General features: G+C 39.2%; 1 protein-coding gene across 11 annotated transcripts in view; it reads right to left on the reverse strand.

Annotated features, from left to right (window-relative positions):
- Positions 1-15759, reverse strand: part of mapk8ip3 (mitogen-activated protein kinase 8 interacting protein 3) — a 138994-nt gene that overhangs the window by 32555 nt on the left and 90680 nt on the right. For 8 of the 11 annotated variants that reach the window (XM_052021218.1, XM_052021226.1, XM_052021221.1 and 5 more), the window contains 6 exons: positions 11961-12011; positions 6840-6966; positions 6414-6509; positions 4362-4532; positions 3298-3454; positions 84-269 (listed from right to left, as the gene is read on the reverse strand). In XM_052021218.1, the coding sequence (XP_051877178.1) occupies positions 84-269; positions 3298-3454; positions 4362-4532; positions 6414-6509; positions 6840-6966; positions 11961-12011 (788 nt within the window). The remainder of the gene's footprint in view (positions 1-83; positions 270-3297; positions 3455-4361; positions 4533-6413; positions 6510-6839; positions 6967-11960; positions 12012-15759) is intronic. The other 3 variants (XM_052021225.1, XM_052021223.1, XM_052021219.1) reach the window with 2 other exon arrangements.

Below are 15759 nucleotides of genomic sequence, written 5' to 3' on the forward strand. Positions count from 1 at the left end.
TGGTTGGCAGTTTATTAATGAGATCTGTTATAGAATCATAGGAATTTCTGATGCAGATTGAGCCACTTGGAGTTGTTACTCACTTTGCCCTTTGTCAGATGTTGGGGTGTCACTTCTAGATGTGCTGTTGCTCCGAGGAACATTGCACCTGGTTGCACACCCTACCAAGGTAATTCCTGCTAACACTCCTTCTGCTCCACTGGAATCATCTGGATTCAAGTCTCCTTCCAAAAATATCTCTCCTGCAGGATAGTCACTCTCACTAGCAGCTGATGCAAAAATAGAAATAGAATAGTCTCATCATGGTGTAGATATTACAAAACTTTGAGGAACCTGTAACATTGCATCTACTTCACATTGTTCAGGAAACTTTGAAGAAGTTTGTTTCTTTTCAGTTAAAATTTCAACATCAACAATTTCATGAATTAAAAGAGTGGGCAAAACTCTTGTAATGTGTGTGTTTCTGATAACAGTGCCTGTGCAATTTTGGGGAAAAGGTTTTCTTTTATTCTTTCATGTGATATGGGCAACACTGCCATCTAGTGCCCAAACCCAGCTGCTCAAAAGGTGGTAGCAGACTACTTTGTATTGCTGGAGTCCATGTGCTGACAGTCCTCTCACAACGTTGTTCGATAGGAAATCTCAGGGCTGTTATACAGCGAACATGAAGGGAATGGCTATACATGGCAGCCATGGTGCACTGGGTATGAAGGGAGCAAATGTTTAGGGGAGTAAACAGGGTGTATGATCTTAGATGGCATTGAGCCTCAAGTTAGAATTGCACCTATCCAGAATAATGGAAGGAATAACATCACATTCCTAATGGCAGAAGCTGTGCACGTCAGGTTTTTAGATAATACTCATGATACCCTTATCTCAATGATATTATCACTTACTTCAGACTAAAAGCAAGTAACTGGGGGGCTTCTCAGAAGTATATGTGCATGCTCAAAAGTTTTCTGGTGACACAACAATGTAGTCCCCATATACACCAGCAAAGAAGTTACTTATGGTAAATTGAGTTTATTCGTGCAGGCCAGTCACATTCTGGAAAGTCACTGATACAATTCCCTCAACTTCCCTTTGCTGTAGATGACAAATTGTAGACCACATCCCCAGAACTTCCCAACATGGTTTTAAATGTTGTTTGCACATTTTTTAAAAATTGCACTACATACAGGTAGATGTTTTAATACCTATTCTCAATCATGATCATAATATCATTGATAAGACTTCCCAAGTGTTGGCAAGTGTAAAATCTGACCTTGTACTTCAACAACTGTTTCTGTTTTTATATATTATTTTACTTTGTTTCACTAATGAAATATTAAAATGAGGCCATGTGTTCAACTTCTGTGCCTCATTGCTCCTAATCAGAAAATTGCAAACTGGGATTTCAGACATTCCCATCACTCCTCCCAATGCACGTCAGGAGGGCAGAAGTGGTAAAACCCAGGCTTAAACATTTTGACAAATCTTAGCAGGATTAACCTTTTAATACAGCTAAGAAAGAAAGAAAGAGGAGCTATTCATCCTCAGACACTAAGAGGTTGTACATCAATTAACCCAAGAAAATAAACTTGATTATTAGATCCCACAATGACATGTACCTGTTTAAGTATAGCTATCTGAATCCTGTAATCTAACTCTCCACACGCCTTACAAATCCAAAGTTAATGAACAACCATCACTTTTCTAAGTCTTGTTTCATCTCCAAAATCATTGTACATGTTTTTAAAATACAAGCTATTCATCAGCTTTTCAAAATGCCAATAAACCAAAATCTTTCCCATTGAAACATCTTTGCATAATAATGGTAAAAAGATCAAACATTCCCTTGGGTGGACAATGGACCAAGTCACCAACACAGAAGTAAAAAAAATCATATCACAGACTCGTAACAAGTAAACATGATTAAGAAAAAAATGATATGATCAAAGTTGGGATTGCAGCAATCAAATTGACACAAGTGTAAGTTTTGTGCTATAAAGGAAGTGGGTTCAGGGCAAACACTGGTAACTTGCAAAGGAACTGCAGACAGGATAAATCACCAGGACACATGGGAACAAACTTCATCCAAGTGATCACCAAGGTGAGTGGTGTTTAAAATGAGTACAGTTAAAGAGAACTGTATATGAGATCATTACTTAAAGGAAATAGGATTCTATTGTTTGTACAGTAATTATAATTAAGCTATTAAAAGAACGTTGAGTTGTACTGCTTTGAGAGCTTTATCGAGACTTACCTCACTTGGGTGGGCTCAGGTTGAATTCAGAGTTATAATATCAGAATTCAAGTAGGTGTCACCAACCTATTGTCCCATTCACAACCATCCAGCTGTCAGGGTAAGCAAACTCTGAAACCCACACAACTGATCTGAATCATGAAGTGTGCAGAAAAAGCCTTATTTCCCCCACAAGAAATGTCTCATCTTACCCTGACAGCATCAATCATGAGCAAGGTCTGAACTTGTTTATCACAAAAGCAAGATTACATTAAATTAATTACAAAATGACAAGGTAAATTATCTTGCTTCCTGTATGTTATTCATTAATACCTCTGTTAAAGCAGTGGAGCACAACAATGTGGTCCCAGTCCCACATTCAGCCTGTGGGATGTTTCTACCTGACTCAATTCAGCAGGCATTGAGACACCTATTCTCACCGTTCCCCTACCCGCACTTACAAAATTATTCCAAAATTAATCATACTATTAAAAATTGAATCATTAAATCACTTATAAATTGAAATCTGTTTGAAGATTAGAAAGCAAAACATAAAAGGTACTGGAAAACATTTAAAATTATTGAATTCATGTTTATATATTTATCATTTAAATAAACTCAATTATTTAAAAATATACAAGTTACCTGAAACTTAGCTTTCTTCCTCAAAGCCATTCTTTTCCAGTGAAATGAAATGCTGAACAAGCACCAGACCTCATCTGGTGCAGGTATAGTGGACAAAAACTGCTGGGAGTTTTCGCCCCAGCATTGGATTTCATGAGAAGCCCAATGCTAGAGCAGAGTTGGAATGACAGCTTCAAGGACCTTTCAAGTAGTCTGGGACTTGCTTGTTCCCATGAGTCATCCTACCCTGATAAAAAAAAACCTATGCACTAATGCATTAAATTGCTTATAGATTTGGTAAAACAAAATGCAGAGGAAGCTATCAGGGAGATACTTTGTTTATAACCATACTATAATATGTTTTCTAGCATCAATAGCATCTTATTACTCCAGTTGTCCTTAGTGAGTAGCCTTGTCATACAGCTGTCTGAAGATGGAAGTTCACTCACCTGGGATGCTAGTAATACATAGAACATGAGCATTGCACACTATAAAATGGTCCATAATGGTGCCAGGCTGATTGGCATCAATTATCACAATTTTACTGGTGGAGTGTGTGCTAGTACAGATCCACACACGGCTGGAGACATCCTCTGCACTGTGGACCTAAAGGAGAAATCAAAGTCAGCAAAAAAAAAGCCTCACCAGGTACACCATAGAACAATAGTAGTATAAATGGTTGGGTTAAAAACCACAACAGAATGACAACAGATGTTTACATTTGAATGAATAATAATTATACCAGCCAATATATATTGTTTATGCACTGCTTTTTTGCATGTTCTGCTTAAGGTGTCATTGGTCTTGCATTTACACACTACCTTTCATACCTCAGGGTGTTCCAAAGCCCTTTACAAATGAAAGGTGCTGGACGAAATGCAGCAGCCTGTTTAAACACTGCAAGTTCCCGCAGACAGCAATGGAATTAATAACCACATGATCTGTTTACATTCTTGGTTGAAGGTACATATTATTTAGACACATATTAAAACATTATTATTCTCCTTATTATTATCCCTACATTGATACAGGAACAAGAGTTACCACTGATCCACACCTGATACTTCATCAACATTGGACTAACTTGGGAAAATACATCTCTGATATTTTGTAAATGATGGAATCAAAACATCCAAAGCAAATGTCCTGATGCAGGGTTTCAACCCGAAATGTCGACAAACCCTTTTCTCCCACAGATGCTGCTCAACCTGCTGAGTTCCTCCAGCAGATTTTTGGTTGCAAATAATCAACACTGCATTTACAGCATAAATTTATGGGGTTTTCAGGTTAACAGAAGGAACCTTTTATTTTTATGTTCCATCTCGATATTACTGGATTGTGTCACTCCTGAGAACAAAGTGGGAGCTGTGTGGTTTCTTACCAAATGTATTAATCAATCTATTAATCAACCTAGAATTACTAATGCAGCATTGCTTTCCTACACCGCTTTGTTAAGAACACAGTGTTAGCTGCCACACACATCTTCAGATTGTTCCCCCAACCAGCACATTACCTCGTTTACCTTCTTGTTTTTGTCAGGAGAACTGTGGCTGCTGCTATTTTTCCCATCTCTTTCAGCATCGGAGGTTAAGGGATCACAGCTGCGTGAGCGACCCAGCGCACTCCCATTATCCATGCGCTGTGGCTTCCAGCCAGTCAAGTCCACACCAGCTGCACACCAAAGCTGTGAAAATTTCAATGCAATGAGCGTTTAAGAAACACTGGAGTGGTCATCTCCAAACTTACATTCAGCACAGGAAAGATCTGGAAGTTCTTAAAGAACAGATGGGGAGTGGAAGAAAAAACATTTTTTAAGTTCATAAAAGGTTATGGTTTGGAACACACTTGGAAAAGGCACTTGGAAAAAAAAGTCTGCATGACTATAGGACTGGATCAGGCAAATGCAAAGGAGCAGCACGAATTCAATGGGCTGAATGGCCCACTTCTGTGCCACAATTATTCAATACTTCTAAAAGCCCCAAATGATTTACTGAAAGAGGAGGTAAAAGATCAGCCCTGACGCAGGTTTCTCCGGGTGAGGATGTCAAGAATCAAAGGGCACAGTCTCAAGATGTGGAATATGACATCTAAGTGAGGAGAAATTTCTTCACTCAGAGGGAGGTGAACCAGTGGAAGTTGATACCACAGAAGGCAGTGGGAACCAAGTTGCTGAATGTAAACTGATAGATTTCTAAACATAAAGCATTGAGGTGTATAGGGACAGTGGGAATATAGTATTCAGATACAGAATCAGTCATGGTCATGTTAAATGGCACAGCAAATTCAAAGGGCCTCTCCCTACTCCTATTTTTCTATGCTTCCATAATTTTTCTGAGCAGCAGAGCAGACACAAAGCCCGCAAGGGGACTATTGGCTTATTCCTAATTCTAATACTTTTCCTTGTGATCTGAAGGATGATCTACTCATTTCCCCTGACTTGTTCAACCATGAAGGTGTGATTCACACTGCTAATTGGGGAATAATTTAACAAACTATAGCCAAAGTAGAATTCGAATTCCTTTTACAATTCAAACTGCTCAAGTCTAAATGGCCAGAACATTATCCAGCCTTGTACCTCATATTCGTAACATGCATAATTTTCTCCCCTTCTTTTCTTTCTGGTAATTTCAAATTGCATTGCTCTCCTCCTATTTACACCTGCCCGAGACACACCTCTTGTTATTCACTGGCTTTCACGATGCTCTTTCACCACTACTTATGTCATTTAACTCCTCCTGCTCTGTGCTATCACACACTTTCCCTTTTGCTCTTTCTGTCACTCCCACCTACTTCCACAACATGTTTTATCCCGAATCTTCCAAGTTCTGATGGAAGGTCATTGGCCTGATTCATTGACTCTGTTTCTCACCAGGTGTGGCCTAATCAGCAAATTCATGATCTGTGTTGCTTTGCAGATCTCTTGCCACTTGATGAAAGCTTGCTCTCTCTTTGAAATTTATGCAATACAAAAGGAAAGCTAAATTCCAAGATACAGCTCAACTGTAAACAATACTCAGTAGGAAATATAGAGCCCGATTTATTTCAAGAGCCATGCTTTACATTTTATTCTAGAACACAAAAGAAGGGAAACACCTTCTGTCTATCTGAAGATTTTTTGTACCTTCTTTCATGGGAAGTGGGTGTTACCAACAAGGCCAGTGCTTGTGACACCTGAACTGAGTACTTGCTGGGCAGTTAAAGATCACATCTTGTCCAGGCCAGATCTGAACATTTAAGAGGTCAGCCAAGGAGGCCCAGGCAGATGCATTCCCACAGCAAAACTGGGATTTGCTCCTGTGCACTTCCAGCTCATTGGAGTTGACCAAGTGCAGTTAAAATTATTGGAGCATTGAGGTACAAAGAGTGAGGAAAAACAATGAATACAGTGACACAGTATAATCTACCCATTACAACTGGCCAAGATCATACTGAAAAATCCAAGTGCCAAATCTAAATGCATCCCAGAAATTCTAAGTAAATGTTAAATATAAGGAGTTAGCACCAAAACCAGTTTACAATAAATTAAGATCATTGCAACCTACTGATCCTCTTAGTTTATGGTTACCTTCATGGTTGGATCTTTTGCAACCAAAGGACGGCAGTAGACTGGGATAGGGACATTCTTCATGCGATTGTCTTCCTGGCTGCCATTAGGACTCAACTAGAGTAAGAACAAGATCATCACAACCTTTTTTAATTAAATAATCGCATTATCACAATATTACTACATCCATATTTAACCTTCATTTCCAATGTTGCATATCACGATTCATGGTGACCCAGAATTTGTAATGGGAATAATGACCACATTATCAGACCTGGCTGTTTATAGAGGATATCAGACAACATCTCCTGGAGTACATCTCTGTGAGATCAATGCTTTAAGCATTTGCACGCTAATATCATAAACTGGTCAGGAAGTGGTTGCTTATGTTTCCGAGCTAAGAAGCGTGTAAAGGCAGAGACATGATGTGGCAAACTGAATCCCTACCTGTTTGTATTTTGCAGGGAGGCTCCAGCCACATGCCTGCAGTCGGCCATCATCATTCCTGACATGGTCCCTCACCTGCCGGTACTGCTCACGTTTCAACTCTCGCCGAGCATTTGATGTACAGTCACTACAAGGAAAACCAAGAGTCACTTCACTGTTTAAGGAAAGCTAGAAGAAAGTGATTTTAAATGCCTGTGAAAGAATGGTGATCCACATGATTGCAAATTTAAACACACTCTGAACTGCAGTATTTTGTATCTTGAAAGTCCCAAATAAGAACACAAGAAATGGAAGCAGAAGTAGGTCATATGCCCCCTCTGCTCTGCCATTCATTAAGATCATGGTTGATCCTGTGCCTCAAAACTACTTTGACATGCGATTCCCATATCTTCCAATTTTCTTAAAGACAAAAAATCTTTTTAAACACATCTGTCTTCACCTTCACTGCACCGATAAAAGATTTCTATAAATGATTCAGACTTTATGACAAAATGTTTCTGATGCGAGATCATTGATCTGATCTCCACAGCTGCTGGCTGATTGCTTTCCAACATTTCCAACTTTTGCTACAGATTACCAGGATCTGCTGTATTTTGCATTTGTTTCAGTCTCTGCGGCAGTTCATCTTAAAATTCACCTGACCACTCCAAAACTAAAACAAAGGATCTGAAGTACCCAGCAAGCTAAGCTTGCAGTGCCAAAATTATGCCAGTATGAATTTTGGTCTAAGTAGTCAATTAATGCTATCTAATCAATACACTTAAACTTTCTTCAAGCCATTTCCATTCAAACTTTTCATCAGCATATATCCATGCAGTATGGCACTTTCTACAAGCACCTGGGAAGTTTTGGTACAGGGCAAGTAACTGTGCATCGCCTGACACAATCTGATTGATGAAACATTAATTAACATCACAGAATCCAAACCACAAAATGACAAAATATTGAATTCAATGTCAAATTGGGTCAGAGATTGCAAAATAAATAGAATGAAAGACTGGACTAAATGAGAGGCAAAAATGACAGGTAATAGATTTTTTTTACCTCTCCATAAATAATTAAAATCTGAAGGAATGAGACTCCACATTTGTGAACATAATTTTCACTATTTGAGAGGTTGATTGGCAGTAGTTAATAAATCTCACCACTAAAGTAATTTTTATGCTTGACAAGCCCCAAAATGTTCTGACAAGTTTCGTCTGCATCGACAGGTTAAGTCCAACAATTTAAGAACGCTGAGTCAAAAGGCCAAGACGCTATTTTTTGTGAAGTTTATAGGAAAAATGCAGTGCCACAAATAGCACCTTCCAATGAGCGGACAACGCAAATCTCATTTCGATGTACATTCTAGAGAATGCTATGGCCTCACTGGTATTCCCGAGACAAAATCTGACGCACTAATATTTCCCAGCACCTTGATATCGCGATCACCCAACCCTTAATCTCCATCACCTTGTTCTCCCCAAGAACACACCAACTCTCCAATGTGGGCAATGCTCCCCACCCAACCCAACAAGGCGCAGATCTTGCAATCCTCTTTATGAAGGCCTGATGCAGTCTCCAACCACCAACCCTCTGCTCCCAGGTAGTACACATTCCTTCGTGCGCGCCACAGACTGACCATTTCGCACACTTATAACAATGTGCTATAATTCCCAAGCCATTGCAGTACAACCCCAACAGAAATGAAACTGTCCTATTATGCTGTACTTTTGTGGTTTTGAAAATGTTAAGAGTAATTTTACCCTGGTCCATAAACTAGAGGAGGAGATGGATCTCTCATTTCTGTTTTTGGAAAGTTCTGCAACTGATAGCAATTCACTGTCAGTTCATCTCCCAAGCGGTTGTCACCCCAGGTCTTCAACAAACATTTGTGGAATTTCTTTGATATTATAGACTTGATTTGCAAAGGTCACAGACAAAATAACTATGAATCTTCTGAAGACTTAATAAAAAATATTATAAGTACAATAGACTACAAAAGCAATCCATTTCCTATCATTTACTGAATTATTACATGGGCCTATCCAGGTCCAACAATTTTCCAACCCTTCAGTAAAATAATGGCTGCAGCGAAGGACCTGTAACCAAACTATGATCATCAATAAGCTGGGCTGAAGTTTGCAACCTTCCTCCCTTCAACACAACAGGGAGAGAAGTCTCTGGGTTTAAGAAAAAGGGAAAACAGCAAGTCTATTAAATCTAATTCAAGTACCAAATTCCTCACCAAATCCTAACTGGACTAATACCGCCAGCTAATCTGAAGCAACCATATACAGGCCTTCTTCAGAAAGGTTCTCCCTTAACTTTAATGTATGTTTAAAAATCTTCAAATCCTCAATGTATTGGTACCAGCAATGTACAATGGCCTTCTTTTGAAAGGTTATGCAATGATCACCAAATCCTCTCATCCAGGGAGTGACAAATTCTATAGCCATTGTTTACAGTTGCCATTATAAGATCTTGCAGATTAAAATGGAGGGACAGGAAGACATTGTTTGGTAATGATTTTGGACAGTTTCAAAGATTACGCTGTGTGGTAATCTTTGTGGCCACTAGCTAGCTGGATACTCCAAATTTACTCCCATGAAGTATGAACTCTGTTAAGTTGAAGTCAGTGCCTCCCAAATTATTGCACATTAATTTTAACTGAATGGGCAGGCATGGTTGCTCATATTTAGTTCTGCAACATTGTTAGGATTTTTTATGAGCATTCCTGCGATTCAACATGCAACTGAAGATCTGAAGTCCCTGTTGTAAGCATTTCCTATGATACAAGAAACTTACTTCCAACACCTGGAAAGACTTCGACCTCTAAAACCGATGGATGACTGGCCCACCCAGTCTTGGATGATGTTTTGGTCCCCTAAGGAATGGACCAAGCAACTAAAGAAAACTATTAGTGGATCCTTTGTCCAAGCAGCACGGGAGACCTCAACAGACTTGTGTGGAGACATCATTAGATATGACACCCATCCTCCGAAGGCATGCAAATCATGGGACTGTCCCCAGGCCATACAAAGATTCCAACTTCTCTACCTCCATCTAAGGGAAAAGGTTAGTGACCAATATCCATTACAAGCCCACAGACTCCCACAGCTATCTTGATTACACTTTCTTCCATCATGCTTCCTCGGATTGCATTCCTTTCTCCAAGTTTCTCCTGCTGCATTGTTTCTGTACTGATGACACCACTTTTCACATAGGGTTTCCAAGATATGTCCATTTTTCTTCCATAGTGGTTTTACCTACTCCACAGTTGACAGGTCGTTCAATTGTCTCATTTCATTTCCTGCAATTCTGCTCTGACTCCCTCTCTTCCCAGCCAGCGCTGGAGCAGGGCTGCCTTACACTCATCTCCACCCCACAAACTTCCACATTCATCTCTGATATCTTCAATGTGATGCCATCACCAGATACACCTTTCCCTCCTTTCTCTTTCAGCATTCCAAAGCGGCTGTTCATTTCACAACTTTGTGATTTTCACTATTCCATTTCCATCAACTCTCAAGTCACGTTCTCATGTAAACACAGTAAATGCAACACCTGACCTTTTAACTCTTTCCTTCCCACCATCCAGGGACCCAAAAAGTCCATCCAGATGAAGCAGCAATTCATTCACACTTCTTCCAATGTCAAGAACTGCATTCTCTACTCATAATGTACTCTCCTCCACTTAGAAGAAACCAAACACAGATCGAGTGACTGGTTCGTGGACTGCTTCAGTCTGCACAAGTGACACAAGTTTCTGATTGCCTGTCACTTCAATTCTCCATCTTTCTCCTTCTCTAACCATGCTGTCTTTGGCCTCTTACCTGTTCCAGCAAAGCCCAATGCAAGCCCAGGGAACAACATCCTACCTTCTGTCTAGGTACATTGCAGCATACAGGATTCAACAACAAATTTAATAATTTCAGATAACCCATCTTTCCTGTTTGTAAGAGAACAGGCCAGTACTATTGAAAGCTTATCAGTCTGTTATGCTAACTCTGTCTACATGGATGCCGCCTGACCTCCTGGCAATTTCCAGCATTCTGTTTTATTTAAGGTTTCTAGCAACTATCTTCTGCTCTCAGTTCCAGCATTGTTTTTCTCTCTCCTTTCTCTTCTCATTCATCTCATCTCCTCCCTGCAGATCATCTGCAATTAACAAACCTTCGCCACCTTCTCTCAGGCAGCACAACCACTTGTGTCATTCAGTCACTCTTGGTTCCACCATATCACAGACATCTTTCTTTTAATCACCCCTCCTCCGCTGCATCTTAGAACATGTATAATTTCCAACTTTTCCTCATTCTAATGAGTTAAATGTTTCTTTCCCCACAGATGCTGCCTGAACCACTGCGCATTTCCAGTACTTTCAGTTTTTATTTCAGATTTCCAGGTTGTTTGTTTGCTTTTCTTTTTAAACAGGGTCAGCAACAGAAGATGGGGTGGCTGGATTTCATCATTAGAGCAACTAATGAATTCTTGGGCCTTTATCACTGAGCTATGATTGGGGATGGGGAGGGAAACAAGATCCAACATCCTATGCAGAAATCTGATTGCAACATTGCAAAGAGAAGGCAAAATCTTCCCTTATACAGGAAGTCAGCGATGGTGACAGTCTACTGCTCAAAAATCTTGAAGCAGTGCAGTGGAAAATCACCTGGGTATATTGCCAGTTGAAGCTTAAATGTTCAAAAACTCAGTGTGGAAGTGGTGAAAATGTCAGTTTCCACGAATGGCACTTGAAATTTTCTCCATAAACCTAGGATAATCCTTACACATGGAGGATAACATCACTGGTGAACACAAACTCCAGAAACTTTACTGAAAATCAAGGCAATGAGGCAGCTTGAGGTGGAGACCTCACAAAACCAATGTAGTAATTTTATGGTGAAGAACTTTTTCCTCACAAACCAGGAAGTTGTAACAAATGAAAGTCTTTGCAATATTGTTGTGCCTGTGAGAAATCCCTGATCCTCACCATTTTAAATGTCACAGTTATCCCAGTTTTAAATGCAAAACACTCAAAAGTTGCCTGGCCTCTTGGACTCTCAACACCCAAGGTCATTAAGTTCACCATTAACTTTAACCCCTAACCCTGGTATAAAGCCCCAAGGAGCTGATAGGCCGTACACTTGTTCATTATCTGTGTCTGGTTTCTTCTCCTCCTTAGGCACTTTCTGTCTACAAAAAAAACATAAATTTCAAATTAACAAAACATACAAAATGGAAAACAAAAACATACACTTCTCCAAAGAAAGATTGTCTGCAAGAGCACATGCTTTAGAAGGTGGAAATCAGTTAATAAAGAAATCCTGTTTGACCACACAGAACAGAAGTTGATCATATAGATTACTGAGATCAGAAATTGCCCAAATGGTTCCCCTTTAACGCAAGTTTATATATTGCCCAGACCCATCTGCAACGTTATGAATGAGAAGTTTTCACGTTTAAATGTAAATATTAAAATAAGTAAATTAGGATTTATTTAGAAGGAATTTACAGGGCACTTATTTTGAAAATGGTAAGCAAGTAGCTGATCGCTCTTAAACAAGCGCAGCCTAAAAACTATTGCAAGGCCCAAAATTTATATGTGCTGCTCAATAGAATTTTAACCATTCAGTGATAGATATTTACTACATTGCCAAATTTCTTCCAGAACCTCCAAAAGTATGACCTGCTTTTGTGAAAGAACCTCCAGAAAGCAGGGTGACATCCAAATTCAGTTCATGGAACATTTAGATGTCCCTCACTAAAAATTCTTCCATGTGTGCCTGGCCAACCAAAGCATGCAAGGCCTGCTTTAGTGCCAATTGAAAAGGGAGCTGGTTACCAGGTCCTTTGCCATGGTTTTCAATACTTTGAAACTCCTGCAGATAAATCATTTTTAAGAGTTTAAAATTAACCCTCACACATATTGCCACCCACACTCACTTCAGACCCCCACCTCCAAGACTACAGTCTGATCCTTTCCCCGACCTCATCTCCCTAATCCATCACAACTGACAGGCAACTGATCCTCCCCAACCTGCAATGAAACTGGAACCCAACGTCACAAGATGTCCTCTGACATTATCACACCATGCCAACCCTAGCATCCTACAAAAACCCACACCTCACCATAGAATATTTCAGTAGCCTGTCATATATTGGTCTACCCCACACTGCTTAAGGTGACTTCTTGAAACACAAAACATGCCATTTGAGTCCTTCTTTATTAAGCCATTTAGCATTGCCCTAAGGCCCCCAGAATTCCTACCGTCAAGAGCAAATAAATACACAGTGACTATTTTAAAGTAATGCCCAAAACTGGTTCAAAGTCAACAGGGTTGGCATTCCAGTTTGACAACCAAGTTATTTAGAGTCTCATTAGCATGTTGCTGCAAGCAGATGCAAACCTGGACAGTTTGTTTCAAGTAAGTGAGCTGCTCATCAATTTCAGGACCAACATTAAATTCCAATCAGGTCAGTCCTGGGCAATCTGGGCACTGATGAAGTACCTGAGCTATCCCTCCACTTTTCAACAGCAGTGGGAAAAAGGCATCCGATAGTGGAAAATTCACTTCATGTCATGTATACTCAGCCTTAATAGTTTTTTTATGTGTGTTTTTTTTAAAACTTTACAGAAGACAAATGCTTCTTTTCCAAATGTTCACGGATCTCTATTAAAAGCACTCTCATCTCTGAATGAGATGATTGTGCATTCACATCAAAGTCTTGAAGACATGCATCTACTCTCACATTACACTACACTCTGAGCAAGGGTTGCAGTGCCAGAGGTGCCACCTTAACAATGAGTTGTAAACCAAGAGCCCTCAGGTGGAAGTCAAAAATCTCAAAACAACATTTCAAACAGCAGGGCAGTTTTCCCCAGCTCCTTGTCCATTATTTATGCCTCTCTCAATATTACTAAAACAGCTTAGCAAGTTATTATTGCATTGAACTTGTGGGAGCTTGCAGCATGCACATTGGCTGCCCCTTTTTCCCAAAAATGGAAGTCACTATATTTCCACAAGTACCACTGATATCTAGGCTTCAAACTTTAACTGAAGATCACTAATCATGGCTAGGGTTAGAGGCTCAACTGTACAAGGAGAAATGAAGAAATGGCACTACAATAGTAACAACTTGCATCTATATACCAGCAATGGAGCTAAATCTCCCAATGCACTTCACAAGAACTTTATTGAAAGGAATTTGAACACTAAAGTGATATTAGGAATTATGACCACAAGCTTTGTTAAAGATGTTGGCTTTAAGGAACCTTTTAAAGGAGAATAAAGTAGTAGTAGTTCAGGGATGGTGAGTGGAATTCCTGAGCTCTGGATCCTGGCAGATGAAGGCACAACCACCAATGGTGGAGGGTAGAAAGGCAAAGTTTAGGGAAAGAATTCCAGAGCTTTGACCATTGGCAGCTGAAATGTTGAAAAAAAGTCTTCTGGAGCCAAAAGATTCCTCTTCCATTTTAGTTCCAGATTTCCCAAACCCAGCTGGCAGCAGTTAAATTTCATTATGCACTGGAGAGGGTATAGAGCAAGTTCAGTTGTGTGGAGATGTTGGAGAAACTGGGACCATTCTCCTAAAAGTAGTAAAGGGTAAGGGGAGATAGGATAGCTGTCAAAATTACAGCCAGTTTTAATGGATCATACGGAGATAAACAATTTCGTCTGACAACTGGGAGATAGATTTAAACCAAATGGTCAAGGAGGTTTAATGGAAGAAATATTCTTTCCACACGGAATGCTGTTAAAATTTGATATGCAATACCTGTAAAGGTGGTGAAGATAGATTCCTTAGGAACTTTTAAGGAAACAATTGGATAAATACTTGAAGAGAATTACTTTGCCAGGTAACAGCTTGGCCTGTGGGACTAATTTGCACAGCTCCTTCAAAAGAGCCAGCAAAGGCAAAATGGGCCAAATAGCCTTTACGGGTCCTATAAGGTTTTAAAATGTTATGATTAGAGTACTTGCATTTTGTCAGCACAATACAAAATTTGCTCATTTCACAGTGCTTAACCATAAATTGGTTTTCAAACAAATTGCATAATTTTTAATTCCTAACATTAATATATCATTTGTTGCCAAATATTCTGCAGCTCCCAATTAATTCTATTCACAGAACAATCATACAATCTAGTGCAACCTATTTTGCCTTAAAAAGGAAGCATTTTTCCAATAGCTTCATCAAGATTTGCGTTGTTCGGTATCTTATTTGTAATGTTAAATATATGCAATGCCGTTTCACACTTGCATACCAACTACATATTCTTTGCATTGTAATCAATCCATATCAAATACTATTTTAATCCCAGAGTTAAGTTTTTGGTAACACAAAATTAGAATGAGGAATCATGTATCCAATGGACAGTGATTAATGGCTGTAGTGGAACATCAATCTGTTGTTGATATCAATCAACAGTTAAATTCATTTTAAAAAATTCATTAAAAAGTTAAATTCATTAAATACAATAGGTGCATAAAATTTGAAACAGAAACTTATACATCCACTGAACTTCCCACTCACATTAGCAATCCAAATAATGAACTCACATAAAAGCATCGACTTAACTTTCATCTTAACAAATTCAACACCTGAATATTTCCTTATGCAATTTGAAGAATTCGATTGTCAAAGTAGTTTGCAAAATATTCCTTGATCAACACTGCCCCTTCAAAGCTTTGTTTCTGTTTTGTTTAAAGAAAAATCCAAATCAGAGCTCATTTTTTTGGAACTTACATGAAAGAAAATTCTGCAAAAACATTTCACATCAACTCTCTGTGAATTGATTTCTATGTTTACTTATGGTAGAAAGAGAATTGACTACATCAGGCAAATTAGCTGGGAAGCCTAACTGAGGCAGACAGTGTGAGTAAAGTTTGAAGTAACATGCCAATTTAGTGATTGGATCTTGGATGGATATTAATGCATT

The sequence above is a fragment of the Pristis pectinata genome, chromosome 8 (genome assembly GCF_009764475.1).
Source record: "Pristis pectinata isolate sPriPec2 chromosome 8, sPriPec2.1.pri, whole genome shotgun sequence".
In the NCBI taxonomy this organism is placed as follows: domain Eukaryota; kingdom Metazoa; phylum Chordata; class Chondrichthyes; order Rhinopristiformes; family Pristidae; genus Pristis; species Pristis pectinata.